We start from the raw sequence: 14275 nt of genomic DNA on the forward strand, positions 1-14275 counted from the left end.
GTTCCCATTTTAAAAATCGTAAAAAATCTATTCCCACTATTCCCCCCCCCCCCCCCCCCTTTCAAGCTTCAATCAACTCGACGGGATGCAAGCCGACCTAGCTGCGCCGAAATCATCTTTCGTCACCGCCGCTGAGATCGCGGCCTTCGACTCCACCTTTCCCCGCAACCGCTGAGATAATTCCGCATCCGTCCGAGCAACCGCAATCGACGCGAATTGCTAGATCGCCTTCCTTTCCCTTCTCAACACCAACAGCCCCAAAATCATTCTGCATCACCTGCCAGTCGCCATGCCTGAGCCGCTGCCCGTCCTCCGAGATCGACGAGGATTCGATGCCTGGAAGAAGGCCCTCCCCAAAGCTCTCACTCCCGAAGAGTGGAAAAGCCTGCATAGTGAACCGCCCAATTCTAGGTTTGAAGCCAACTGGCTGAGATGGCGCATATCGGCCTACGAAACCATGGTACACTCGATACACGATTCCATCTTGAACGGTCTCATTGCCCACGGCTGCCTTGGCCCCGAGGGTGACCCTTCCGCACTGCGCCTCGCACTATGCAAATGGCTTGAACCAAGTTCATCGCATACAGCTCAACAAGTCAAGAAGCTGCTGGACGCTGACACGCTTGGCCTCTTCCGTTACCCAGAGACACTCGTGCCTTATGTGCAGTTCATCAAGATCTCTGTTGACTACAACGTCGACAATGACAGCCCGACTCTGACGGCTTTGCTGCTCGATACCCTACGAAAGATACCCACGTATCGCCATCGCGTTGAGGCTTATCCTGAGGATATCGGCTGGTACGGAGTCATGCAGGATCTTTCCGGAAACTTTTCAGAAAGAATCCCCCAGGCCTCGGGGCCTAGGGAAAGCAACAAGAGAATCAAGAGCGAAGAATAAAGCTAGAGATGGAGACCATCGTGGGCTTAGGCCTTCTAGGGACATTACTGGGGGGGGCTGGCGGTTGGGTCACGGAGATCTTTACCAGCACACGAAGAATTGCGTCAAGGTTCAACACATGAACTAAAGGATCTTGCGGTTTTTAATTATTAGCATTGCTGGCGTCATCGTTGTCATCTTCGTCAGGGTTAAGCGAAATCTACCTATTTATCACGACGTTATTGCGAAAAATGTCTCAGCTGCGATTTTGCGCAAACCTCACAACCCACCCACCCTCGCTGCCGCCTCTTCGCATAGAAACCGCACCTGTGCCTGTACTTCCTCCTCATACTCTCCGGTTCGGGACTTGGATTCTGATTCCAACGGGTCAGAACAACTTTAGACGCCTGCCGCCTTCTACCTATGACCACGAAATCTTCCATCAGCGACAGCGGCCTCCACATATCTCGTCGGACCCCGCCCGCATCGCGCCCGAGCCCACAGCCGACTTTCACGAACTTCGCTCCACCACGGCGGGGAGCCAACTCAGGCGCAAAATTCAGCAACTCCATCAACCATCCCACAGGCAAGGTGGCCGAGCGGTCTAAGGCGCTAGCTTCAGGTGCTAGTCTAGAAATAGGCAAGGGTTCGAATCCCTTCCTTGTCATTATCATTTTGGTCACTTGAATTCGTTTGAATCGAAAGTGCTTTTTTTTTCTCTGGTGTGGTCGTCCAGCCGACTCGGTCAAAACAAAATGTGAGCTGCCGGCACCAAGCGGCCGATGCGGGGTTCGGTGCGGAGAGGTGGGGTATTCGGTGGCGTTGCGCACCTTCTACCTAACAATACAATACGGTCCAGTTTGTTACAGTGACATGGCTCTGGCAGACCCGGAAAGACAGTCAGTCTTATTATCTTGGAAATTTGTTACTGAGGTTAAGAAGCATGTTCACAAGTCTCATCTCTCGATTGCGCGTGGCATCAGATGAAGAATCAGCGGGGCAGCTGAATCTCGCAGCCAGCAGAAATGATTCTTTAAAACTCAATTCGGGAGACTGAATTCCTGAACTCATCCATCAGGTCGTATGTAGCCTGTCTGACCACAGCGCTTGCCAGCTTCAGCCAAATTTCTTGTTCGACCTGATGATAACCTAGTTGCCGCCCGGCTTCAAGGCTCTGCAATCAAAGCCTCCTGTAGAATCCGCTATCGCAAAGTATCCAGGACTAAAGTGACAGAGGAGCACGTGCTCAAGATGACCGGCATCGCCAGCAAGAGTACTGATGCGAAATCGCTTAAGAAGAACATAGAGATCCCTGTAAAAGCCATGGTCGTGAAGAAAATCCAGGCAACGTTCCTTTGCCCGAACGCATTATACCAAAGAAGCCCGAGCATGTTCACCCAGAAGCTTGTCTCCATGACGATGAGCTGGGCGATTCGGAACTCGCAGGACTCTGTGTAGAATTGTAGTCTCGAGGAATATCTTGAACGTTGTCGTGATGTTGCGTCACAAATCTGTCCATGATCTGGGTCAGCCCTGTACTTTACAAGATTAGAGCTAGTCGCTCGGAGGCATACTGACAGGAAATCCGCTCGTCCTCATGTCCCATCCCGCCGCGGTAAAGCCTTTGACCGTAAGGGAAATGCCGTATATCGTGACCCAGGCAAGTAGAAGTCGGATAAGCGGCCATACATACTCCCGCCACGCGTGGATCTGCTTTTTCCATTCGATGGAAACTCTGCTTCTTCGACAGTCGATCTTGCGCTGACCTCGAAATAAACCTCTCGTAAGGGGAACATGGGCAACGGCTCTTTTCTCGGTGCTTGATGGTTCTGCATCCTTTCCATACATGTCAAGCCTCTTCGGCAGCGAAAAGCGTGAAGTTGGTATGGCGATGCCCCCTAGATTTATGTGTTTGTTTTGATGGTAGCGAAAAGCGTATACGAAGCTTGGTAATGAAGGTACTTGGGCATACGAGTTCGATGAAGTTTGCTGCATGAGGGAAGTTTTCGAAACGAGATCTTGATGGGAGGGGGCACTGCCCACACCCTAGAAATGCCGGGGCGAGCACATTGCGTCCATCAGCTGAGCGCCTCTGAGCTCTGGACCATTGACAGGACAGCTTTGCTGACGTGGATGAACTTACGCCATATTCACGACTTCCGATTCGCTGTCACCGAGGATAGTGCGTCAGGCAGACATATTGGAAAGCTGTGAGGCAACCGGGCCATCTTTTGCACTTTCTCCCCTGCATGCGAACCATGGCAGACATCCCTCCATGTGTTCCGGGGTTGCAACGGAACGCCGAGTTGATCTGAATTATGTGGCTAAGCAGATTACTGGCGACTTTTCCAGCCGGCTACCGTTGGCTCCTCCAATTCATCATCCTTCACTCCCCCACCCTCTCCCAATTCTCAATAAAACCTCTCTCAGCACCCGCACCGATATCCATTTCTAGCCCAATGTTTAAACCACTCTTTAGGTGACAGGACAGCATTCTAGGTCGCAAGTTTTCAACTAAGCTTTCCATCACAACCTCAACTATCCCTCCAACCTGCTGGGCTACGAAATGCCCATGACCACAGGCGGTTCCTTGTTCCACCTCAAGACGATTGTTGCCATTGTCACCGCTACATTTGCGACACAAGACAAGCGGCAACCTTGGGCCCCTGTGGCCTCACTCATGTGAGCTTCAACGAGAATATACCATCACACAAGCTAATTCTTCCATCTCAAGCTGTACTTTTGTCTGGATCTCGATTGCAGCTGTGTTATCCTTCTCGTACAACACATTTCTGTTTAAGTATTGAATCCCAAGAATTCCCCTTCATGCATGATCTGACTCAATGTCCACAGACGAGCCGGTTCGATCACCGCTGCATTTACGATCCCGATTGCTGCTTGGTCTCTCCTAATCTACTTGGAGCGGATTGATATTGGATCTGCCATTTTCTTTCTCCCTTCCTGCATCGAAGTCGGCCTTTTCGCCTGGATAGTCTCCCATCAGGAGGAAATCACTCGAGCCAGACAAGATGTCGAACAACAAACCTCACTCCCAACAACCGGACGTTCTCAACAAACCTCACTCACATGGCATCATGCCCTGGTCGAGTTGGCATGAACCATCTCCCCAGTCGCAGAATCCCACTGTTACGGGCAGTGATGCGCCTCTGATATCCCATACTGGAATCAGAAAGAAAGCTATACCTCCCGAAAGCAGTCGAGCTCAAGGAGAAGCATCAAGACACGACGAAGAATACCCAAGACGCCCTACATGTACTTCCAAGGTAGGCAAACTGTGGAATCCTGAAACACACGACCTTCCACGTCCCAGACGTCGTGAGGAGGACTTCATACAACTACCAGGTCGTACTTTCGAACCACGTCCTACCGAACCTGACAATCCAGAGGTTATGATGAAGCAACCGGAAACGAGACCAATGAGCCAAGAACAACTAGTCGCTGAGGTCAAAGGCATCTATGCAGGCCTTGTCATGGTTGGGAGCAAATGCATTGAGGCCGACAATGCTCCAGACACGAGCGAAACCACACCCAAGTTGAACAATGAACAGTGGCAGGCCCTTATTGCACTACACCGAACACTACTACATGAACATCGCGACTTCTTCCTCGCTTCTCAACACCCTTCAACGGGCCCTGCCCTACACCGAACCCTTCTACATGAATATCACGACTTCTTCCTCGCTTCCCAACACCCTTCAGCGGGCCCTGCCCTGCATCGAACCTTACTACATGAACATCACGACTTCTTTCTAGCTTCTCAACACCCTTCCGCGAGTCCGGCCTCTGCTGTGCCAGCTCGAATGTGGCGGCATGGGATCCATTCTTTCCTGGAGATACTACGTCGCCGTTTACCACCGAGCTTAGAGCATATGCTTACGTTCATCTACTTGGCATATTCCATGATGGCATTGCTGTATGAGACAGTCCCAGCCTTTCAGGATACTTAGATCGAGTGCCTCGGGGACGTAGGTCGTTATCGGTGAGTTCATTCATCATAAAAGTCTTCAAGGGAGGGGTGCTGATACAAGACTCAGAGTGGCCATAGAAGATGATGACATCAGCAATCGCGAGATATAGACCTCTGTGTCTCGACACTGGTACTCGAAAGTTCGTGATAAGAAGTCAACAACCGGACGTCTTTACCATCATCTTGGCATACTGGCGCGCCCAAACGAGCTACAGAAGCTGCTCTACTACACAAGGCCTCTCTCCGTTCCCATCTCTTTTCATTCGGCCCAGGAGAGCATCATCGCACTATTCGAGGCTCGTCCATGTACTGAGCGTGTCTCGAGGCTTTCCAAGTCTCGCGCCGTAAGCAAGACAGTCTATGGGCAATCTCCTGCCGACCTTTGAGGGACTCCCTCAGACGCTCGTCTTGGCACGTTTCGATCGCATCTTGGCTACCATACCGCACATGCACACGAACGTTCGGGCAAGCCCTGGTGCTGTATCTTGTCGCATGATTTGGGAGATAGCCTCCAAGGCTGCATCTACATGCTTGACAATGGTTTCAGGCGAGGCCAGTATCCCAAGTCACGACCTGGATACCGCATAGCGGGAGACAAGGCATACTCGATGCCTAGTCCAGACGACACAGGTTCCTCAAAGAAACGGCTCTACCGCCTATATTACGAGTCCAGTCTGGAGGATTCGAGGTGTTACATTGAGCACTTGCTGGACTATGGACGAGCTGGACCCTGACGACATGGCAGCATCATGCCACGCCTTGCTTCGGCTGAATATCCATCACGCGTGGAGACAAAAGCTACACGTGAAGTGGCTACGACTCCTCCATCTGGCGTCTCTTGAGCCACCCTCATCTACCGTGGCCAGAGATCCTCGCCGACGACGCACTTGGAAGGGAGTTGGGTATGATCACTGTCGTCCCCCAGACTCACCCATTTCTGGTGGAACCCCAACTGCCGCAACCGATTTCCTGGGCGCAAAGCCTAGCCTGGGTGCTCCGCTCCAGTGTCGTTTAGAAGGGAGCGTGGAGTCGTGTTTACACGCTCCCACGGAGTCCCTGGCAGTTTGCCCGGGCTCCACATGTCTTGACCCAGATCGCAGTCTCGCAGAGAGAACACGGAAGTACAGGACCATAACATCTGCATGGCGACATCCAGCGAGAGATGCATTAGTCATGGCGGAGAGTCGCTATCGATATCCATCTCAAAGCAGCAGTTGTTGGGGAGCTTTCAGCAACGTCTATCGAAAGCTGTCCTTCACACCGTCTCTGCTGTTCCAGGTGCATCATAGGTGGCCTCCGTAGACCTGATACCGATGAATTGCCCGGCATCCCGTGATTAAGCAGCTTTACAAAAAGCAATCTTCATGTCTTCTCTAACCCGTTCTCCGTTATCTACATGCAGATAGCAGGCAGAAGTCGCTTGTCGATCATGTTGTTTAGAGCTAGAAAAGACTGACGGTGCTGGATTTGAGAGTTTCCTCAAGGTCTCATGTCCTCAGATAGTTGCTTCCTGCAATAAGAATCACTGCCTCGCACCTGTTTTGAATCCTCATCTTGTGAAACTATCCTGCTGCCTCCATGGTTAATGGGGACAAAATGTTGCCATCCCACTCGAAATTTAGAGTATTTTAGAGGCTGATAATATCGGCACCAGTGGACGTCAGAAGGCAGTAAGGTCCGGCAAATACCCATTGTCAATAATGGAGGCTCAGAAGACGACTCCAACTAGGTTGTTATTTCGATGATTTTGGGCGCTTTCATTGGCTTAAATTCGTATCACTCAGCTGGCCAATCAACAAAGCTGCCCTCACAATTCGACCACAACTACCTTTTTCTTTTTACTCGAGCTACCTACCTAGGTTCTGGAACATCCTTTAGAATTTTCTTTCTCTCTTTCCACAAAACATCGCATAAGGCTTTTTCTTCATCAAACCAACAGGTCCCGGCGACCTGTTGTTCAAAGTCACCCTTTCCCATTCACCACAACTCAAACCACGCGCTTCAGCTGCTTTCTTCCAACCACCACAATGGCTTCAAGTCACGTTCAAACCTCCACGCTCAAGGTCACTCCACTCCACGATACTGCGCCTTGGATAGCCGGCTACCCAAGGCGTAGCTGGGGCGTCATGTGATCCTTTTCTTCATCCAGCTGTCGAGCAGCTCCCACAATTTGGCTCTTCTTCGAGCCATGGCTACCTCGAATCTTCTCGCTTCCATTGCAGAGATTTTCAGCCCAACCACCAAAATCCAAGCGAAGGGCTTCAGCCATTCTTCCAAAGGCTTTGAAAGGAGCATTGTTCGAGCCTCCTCGCATTGTCTCACGATCTGGTGCGACGAACAGCCCCCTCAACGTCGAACATCTTTCAAGAGAGCTCACAAAGCATTGTTCGCGGAGAAGAGCTCAAAGGAGCCCATGCCTACATAATGGCCGAGAGCCAATCCTCCAGGTAAGTCGATCATCCTTGGCCTTCTATACCATACCCATAAGCACACTCACCCGTACCCATTTACCACTTGAAGATCTTACTAACAAAAGTCTCAGCGAAATCGAATTCGTCGCCGACATGGATTCTGCCGCCAGTACCAGCAAGGCGAACGAAGATGCCAAGATCGAGGAAGCGCCAGTCACCACTCCTACGTTGGGCTTGCCCTACAAGCCGACCCCAGCCAAGACTTTGGGCCAGAAGCAGAACTACGAGCTCGCGCTGGTCGCCATGAACAGTCCCGGCACCTTCAAGCAAAAGCACAGCAACCAGTTCCCTCCCACCGAGCCCTCTTCGCTTCAGTTCACCAGCGAGAACTTGCCCAACCAGGCCACTTCAGAGTTTGCAGCCGTCGCCGACCCCAACATCCCAGATATCTATGTTAAGAACACAGACACGGGATCCGTTCAAGAAAGCTCCGGTGGCAGCGTCTTCCCCGCCTCGGCCCTCCGATCCCCGCGCCACCTCCGTGTGAACGACCTTGTCCGCGACCAGGGGGCCCCTCGCCAGCGCATCACCATCGATGGCGGCAAGCACTTTTGGGATAGGGTCGACCGTCTCCTCGGCCTCAACCGGGTTAGATCCTCCGGTGAGGACGTGGGCGACTGGAGACGTTCGGCCAAGCTGACCGTGTACCGGGCCATACTCATCTTCGGCTTTCTCATGATGCTCAGCCTGATAACGTCGGTTGTGCTGTTTGTGGTCTTGGGTGAAATGGGCAAGGAGCTGGACCCGGCTTGGTTCGTGTGGATTGGTGTCAGCGGCGCGGGCCTGATTGGTTCCATTTTGGCGTTCATCATGGCGAATCGGCAGAGGAACCGAGCTAGATTCGAGGAGGAGATTGCGCGGCAGAGCAGGGCTATTGCGCAGCGCCGGACGCTGCTCGGTGGAAGCGATGTCGACATCGAGATGAATGTGGTCAGCAGCCCTAGCAACAACGAGCAGCAGGTCCAGCGGAGTGCGGCTGCTGCTGCTGCTTCTGTTGCTGCCGCAGTCGGTACATCGCAGGGTCGAGAGACTCAGGGCTGAAGGCAAGAATAAAACGTTGTGTTTGATTACTAGGTAGGATGGCTCAGGCACGAGGAGGCTGTTCTTCGTATTACTAAAGAAGGAAAACGTTGATTCGTATCGTCTGCTAAAGAATTCTGGCCACTCCAAAGCCGTTAGCAAGCCCAGCCCGTGACGTTTAGTGGCAGAGAACCCAATTTGTCTCACTGATCTCTGCTACTTTTTCCGGCTGCAGTCCTGAGCAGTCGCCGCTCTAAACTGAGTAGAGTAGTCGGGCCAGCCCTACCGGACTAGCTGAGTTCCTACTCATAATTACTACCTATATATACCACCTAAGGGGTATACTTAAGGTATAAAAGTAGGTTCTTTTTACTTAGTTATAATAATATAAATTTTTATCTTAATACTACTTAAGTGCTCTTACGCTGCCTAATTTAAAACTATAACTTATATAAGAATTATATATAGCTACTAAGTGCCCTACAGGGCGTCACCCTAGCCCTACTGTGCCTAATAGGTTGTAATGGGAGTATAATAGTAGTGCCCGCGTTAAGATAAGAGATCTCACTACTAATATATCTATAAGCATAAAGATATATATTTACTTAGAATATATAGGCTTTTGGGGTCTTTTGAGTGGATAGAATCTCGATGTCTAATAGCCTACTTGCTGCTAATAGGATGATGTCTCTTCCTTTTACTTAATAGTCGCACGCGTAGGGTTGCGCACCTGGGGCGCCTCAAACACGAGCTCGTGAAAATTGGTAGATGAAACCTCTGTGATACATGTCTAGGATTTCTGTTGGTCATCCTCTGTTTGAGTGTTTCAGTCTGTTGCTGTGCGGGCTTTTTGAGAATCGCCCATCGAAGCGGCCAGGGCCGTAGCTATAGCTTGGCGTGAGGCCGCAAAGTAGCCAAGCCAAGGCGGATACGAGGGATGTCGCTTGAGCACTTTCCGCCGGAAGGGCACGCGAGTAAAAGCTGCCCAGCGGTGGAACCTGGTTGTCTCACACATGGCTGCTTACTTACATCTCACCTGAATGCTCTAGGGTTACTGTCAGGCTGGGTTTGCACCAAGTGATGGGATCTATTATTGCACGTATATCGCTCGTAGTATGACTATTCAAACTTGTCCCTTCTTGTTACACAGGTTGCTGTGCAGATCTTGCAGTATATGACACACAGAGGGGCGAATTAGTTAACTCTCCAGATGTTCTATACACTTCCTAAATATATAGTGCTTTATGCTTGCTTATGGAACGGCCTGGATTCTATACTCGTCCATATTACTGAGACAGCCCCTAAATAGTCGTACATCTGTGTTTGATTGTAGATGTCTAGTGTGTGAACTGCAAGTCACTTGCGTGTAAATACACGTTATATTAGTGAGCTTAACGTAGATAGATAGATAACCACCCATTTGAGTAAGACAAACCACCGCCTCTCAGCTTATATATATTTCTCTCACTACATATCCCCACCAATGTTAGTCCACCAGCTGCGCCCCCAAAGGCTGGGTAACGCCCGACCATAGGCAGGCGATCATGTGGATTGGGTCACTAGTCTGGAGTTTCCCTGTGCTATACCCACCTTACGCCCGGCTGACTACGTAGTTATGCCTGTTTTGGTCTCTTGTCTTATCTGCTGTGTAACTGTGTCTGTGATTCTGTGCTGTGTTGCCTTGTCTGCTATGTAACTATATCTGTGATTCTGTGCTGTGTTGTCTTGTCTGCTGTGTAACTGTGTCTGTGATTCTGTGCTATGTTGCAGCTATAGAATGGATGGGCACGTTTCAACGGAAAGGTTATAAAAGCCAGAGCTTTCCACGGCCTCGCTGACTGCAAAATGTAATGCTCTTCACCCAACATCAACAACCCAACAGACCAAGAAACAGTGGCTTCAGATAACTACAAAACAAGAAAAACCTCATTCCCTTCTACACCATCTCAACAAGTCTCCCACACTTCCACCAAAATGCAGCTCCCCACCATGCACAACATCATCCTCCTTCTTGCCTCCTCCACCACGCTCATCTCAGCACACCGGATGGAGTCCCTCAAAGGCAAAGCAGGCAACGCGAAATTCTTCAATAGGAAAGGCGAGTCCTGGGGCGTCGACGCGCACTCGGGCTGTCGCGGGACTAAAGTTCCACGGCTGGTGCAGTTTTGCGTCGATTGGGACCTCGGACGATGCCACTTTCGGTATGACGGCGAGGGGAGACGGTGTATGAGACGGAACGGGAATAGGGGGGACTGGCTCTTGTGGGCTGAGACGACCTGCACCTGGCGGAGAGCCGAGGAGGAGGATGAGGTCCCGGCCGACGACGGCGATGCTGCTGTTCCTGTGCTGGTGGGTTGATGAGGGCAGTGATGATTACACTTTGGACGGATGAATATGTTGGTTTATCTCTAGTTTACCTATAGATCCGCTCGATCAACAAGGTCCATTCTTCGTACTAGTCAAGTTCATTCTCTAGGGTCCCTCACTCCCCTCCTTCCACCACAGTGCCTAGCTCACCCCCCCGCTCACCCCCTGCTCACCCTGCTCATCCTGCTCACCCTGTTCTCCTCACTCACCCCAGATCGGGCGACCTTAGAGCAGCGGGAGATTTAGAAGCACTTGGACGCGGGTGTGGCACAGGTACGCTGCAGCTGTAGCAGCAGCCTATGCTCGACAGCTCTTCTTCCACTTGCCGGTAGATGAGGTGCAGCGGTAAGAGGAATCATCAGATAAGACATGAGGGTCATGAGTCTTAGTAGCTAACACAACCAACCAGATGCTCTGGTGTTGCAACACAGATAGTTTCTCCTTCATTTATACTCCCCTTCAAGCTGCCAGGAGTTAACAGCGTGAACCACTTCGTGGCCAGGCACGAAGAACTCGGGCGTCCTCACAAAGAACTGAAGTGGACTGGAGATCGTCGGACGGTTATCCTGCACGGTCTGGGTGTCATGGGGAAGACTCAGACGACAATCGTATTCGCGAAGAAACATCGTGATGATTGCTCGGCAGTTTTATGGCTTGATGTGAGAGACACGACAGCGCTCAAGCAGAGCTATCAACGCCTGGCCCAGCGAATTGTCAGAGAGACTGCTTCTCTTGCATACGTCCAGAATGCAATCGCTAATGAAGATCTCGGTGGAATAGTTGAATCAGCTAAGCGCTGGTTAGATGAACCAAAGAACAATCGTGAGCTGGTCATCTATGACAACTATAATGATGTCTTATTAGACAGCCACATCACTACCGATCAAAGTATCCGATGTGCCGCAGAGATAGCGCCTATCTACAGCAAGACAAGCCAAGCCGAAGCAGCAAGTTCAAAAGCGTACGATATCCGCCCATACCTCCCCGAAACCAACCATAGCGCCGTCATTATCACAACCATCTACCAACATATCCAACATTGAGAGTCGGATCCTTCCGCTAAATGATATGGAGTCGGCCCATTCGCGAACGTTTTGTCTCATCCGCCACGTGGAGAAGCATTCCGCAGACGGGAGATGTTGGTAGCTTGACCAAGTTTGGCTATGAGTTTTGAGACATCAAAATAAATACGATAGCCGGATTACCCATCACAACGCTCATGGAACGTGGAATAATTGCTGTGGGCAACCCAGCATTCCCTGATACGGTAAAATTGGGCGTCTGGAGGGCAATATGAACAGGAGCGCCCCCGGTTTGGATCTTGCTCTTCCTTCCTCCTCCACGATAGCTTCGTCTTGCGCGGCACGGCGGCTGAGGATTGCTCGGCTGAGGGTAGGTTAGTTGAGATAATCATCGTATCTCATCAGTGAAACTGTCGATTTTGTTTCCCGTCTCTTTATTTTCATCAAGTCTATGCATGATGTGGAAAATTCTGATCATGGATTAAATTGCCAGGAACGCACCTGCCCACGAGCATCTCCTCCGCTCCTTCCTCGAAACTTTTATTTTTGTTTGACCTCCCACTCTTTCAACCCTCACCCCCTGGCCTTCGTCACTCTTTGCTTGACACGACCAACCTCTGGCTGCTCCTTCTTCGACTGCCTTTTTTTGTCGCCAGAAAATCTTTTTCTCCCACCTTCCCTTCTTCTCTCTCACACTCTCTCCTCTACACACTCTTTTTGTTGCGACACCCTCATTTTTGTCTCTACAGATTTTACCCTCACTCGCTTTGGTGTTTTTGGCGATTAACGCGACGCGCACAAAACACAATCACATTCTTTTGGTATCACTACACAACTATCACCATCATGTCGCCTCTCCAGGCCTCATTCAGTATGGCCACCACCGCAGTTGCCAGTCAGGGCACTGCCTACCCATCCGTTGAGGAGTTCAAGTCTTTCAAGCTCCCTCCCACGCCTAAGACATCTGAGCCGATGTCAGATGATATCTCTGCTCTCTCTGATGAGTCTACGCAAAAGCACAAGGCTGATGCTCGCCCTGCGACGCCTACTCCCCCTTCGCCCGTTTCGACTGAGTCTTCTGATCACGAGATTGCGGATGACACTCCCACCACTATCCAGGGCAAGTCTATGATCGAGCCCCAACGCCCTCTTTCAGTACAGAGACCCTCAGCCACTGTCCCTGCGACTCCGCGCTGGCCCTTTCAAGATGCGACTCCCCGCGCCTCTGTCATGGCTCCCATCACCCATAGCTACACCCAGTCCAGCCTGAGAGGCTCCAGGAGCAGCCCTCCCGGCCAGGTCAGCATCTCCGAGTCTCTCGATGAGTTTCAACTCAACCACCCCAACGCGCGTCGCCTCGCGCTCCACCCGGCCGGCCTGGCTTACACCAACACCACTCGCAACCTCGCGAATGTGCCCGAGTTCGTCGATCGGCCTTTTCGCCCGGCCCAGCCCGAGACCACAATTCCAATGGTCTACAAGGAGAAGCGTTCAAACTTCTTCCATGGCCGTCGATGGAGCGGTCATCTCCTCAAGTTCAACTTTCATCGACGCCACGAGAAGCGCAACAGTGCCGTCAAGCCTAGAACTTACTGGTACCAGCGCATCGCCATCCAGCGGGACCTATGGATTCTCTGGTGTCTCGTCGCCGTTTTTTGCGTCATCAACGCACTTATTTCGGTCTCAGCCCTCGTCGCATTGAAAGTCGCTCATATCAAAGCCCCGTCTGCCCTTATCGTCTGGGTCATTGTCAGCGTGTGCACTAGCATTTACACTTGCACGCTCATCTTCTTCATGCACCGCTTCCGTCGCGCTATTGCACGTGATGAGGAGAACCGAGGCCGCTCAACTCGTACCAAGATCTGTGGCCAGAGTGAGATGCGATTCCCGGCTAGCCCCCGCGAAGTCGCCCACCGCCGCAGACTCGCTGCTGCAGCCCGCGCACAGGATCAACAGACCGCTCAGCAGTCGGTGACGATGACCTCCGCCAACCAAGGTCCCAAGCTCGACGCAGGTGATGAGGTCGACAGCACGGCTCACCCCGATAACTTCTCTGCCACTGAGAGCAACATCATGGCCACCATTCCCCGTCAGGGCTCCGACGAGCAGATCCAGAACTACTGGACCGACGTCTCCCTGGTCCCCACCACTGGATCCGCAGCCAGCTCTGTCACGGCTGTCATTCCTTCGGCGCCTGCCGGCCCGACCAACTCCCCGCGATCGATCCGCTAGGAGCGCGAGAACGCGAGAGCTGAGGGTCCCATCACCTCATACGACTCTATGGAGATCATGTGCGGTAGAGCGTCTGCTTTGATTTGAGCAGGTTTCTTTGTGTTTCTGGAGAGGCAATACTTGGCTTTTTGGGACGGAGTATTAGCATTTGATGGATGGCATTCTGGACAGGAGGTCGGTTGGCATGATACCCAGTCATATGGAGAGGCGTACTGGGTTGGATCCGGAATTTGTTTGTGTAAGAATGGACTGGAATTGTAATTATACAGATATTGCTCAAGGAAGAGCACACACTTTG

At 51.5% G+C, this 14275-nt stretch overlaps 4 protein-coding genes across 4 annotated transcripts; all 4 read left to right on the plus strand.

Annotated features, from left to right (window-relative positions):
* Positions 1-289: 289 nt before the first annotated feature.
* CkaCkLH20_09170 (uncharacterized protein) lies at positions 290-898 on the plus strand (the record flags this gene model as incomplete). Its single annotated transcript, XM_038891885.1, has 1 exon — positions 290-898. The coding sequence occupies one exon, from the start codon at positions 290-292 to the stop codon at positions 896-898; it is 609 nt and encodes a 202-aa protein (XP_038742818.1).
* Positions 899-7190: 6292 nt separating this feature from the next.
* CkaCkLH20_09171 (uncharacterized protein) lies at positions 7191-8377 on the plus strand (the record flags this gene model as incomplete). Its single annotated transcript, XM_038891886.1, has 2 exons — positions 7191-7312; positions 7408-8377. 2 exons carry the CDS (start codon positions 7191-7193, stop codon positions 8375-8377), a joined length of 1092 nt encoding a protein of 363 aa, XP_038742819.1.
* Positions 8378-10330: 1953 nt separating this feature from the next.
* Positions 10331-10714, plus strand: CkaCkLH20_09172 (uncharacterized protein; the record flags this gene model as incomplete). The annotated part of the gene is made up of 2 exons (XM_038891887.1): positions 10331-10557; positions 10603-10714. The coding sequence occupies 2 exons, from the start codon at positions 10331-10333 to the stop codon at positions 10712-10714; spliced, it is 339 nt and encodes a 112-aa protein (XP_038742820.1).
* Positions 10715-12591: 1877 nt separating this feature from the next.
* Positions 12592-13977, plus strand: CkaCkLH20_09173 (uncharacterized protein; the record flags this gene model as incomplete). Its single annotated transcript, XM_038891888.1, has 1 exon — positions 12592-13977. The coding sequence occupies one exon, from the start codon at positions 12592-12594 to the stop codon at positions 13975-13977; it is 1386 nt and encodes a 461-aa protein (XP_038742821.1).
* Between the last annotated feature and the right edge of the window lie 298 nt (positions 13978-14275).

This window comes from Colletotrichum karsti (assembly GCF_011947395.1).
Source record: "Colletotrichum karsti strain CkLH20 chromosome Unknown Scaffold32, whole genome shotgun sequence".
Classification (NCBI taxonomy): Eukaryota; Fungi; Ascomycota; class Sordariomycetes; order Glomerellales; family Glomerellaceae; genus Colletotrichum; species Colletotrichum karsti.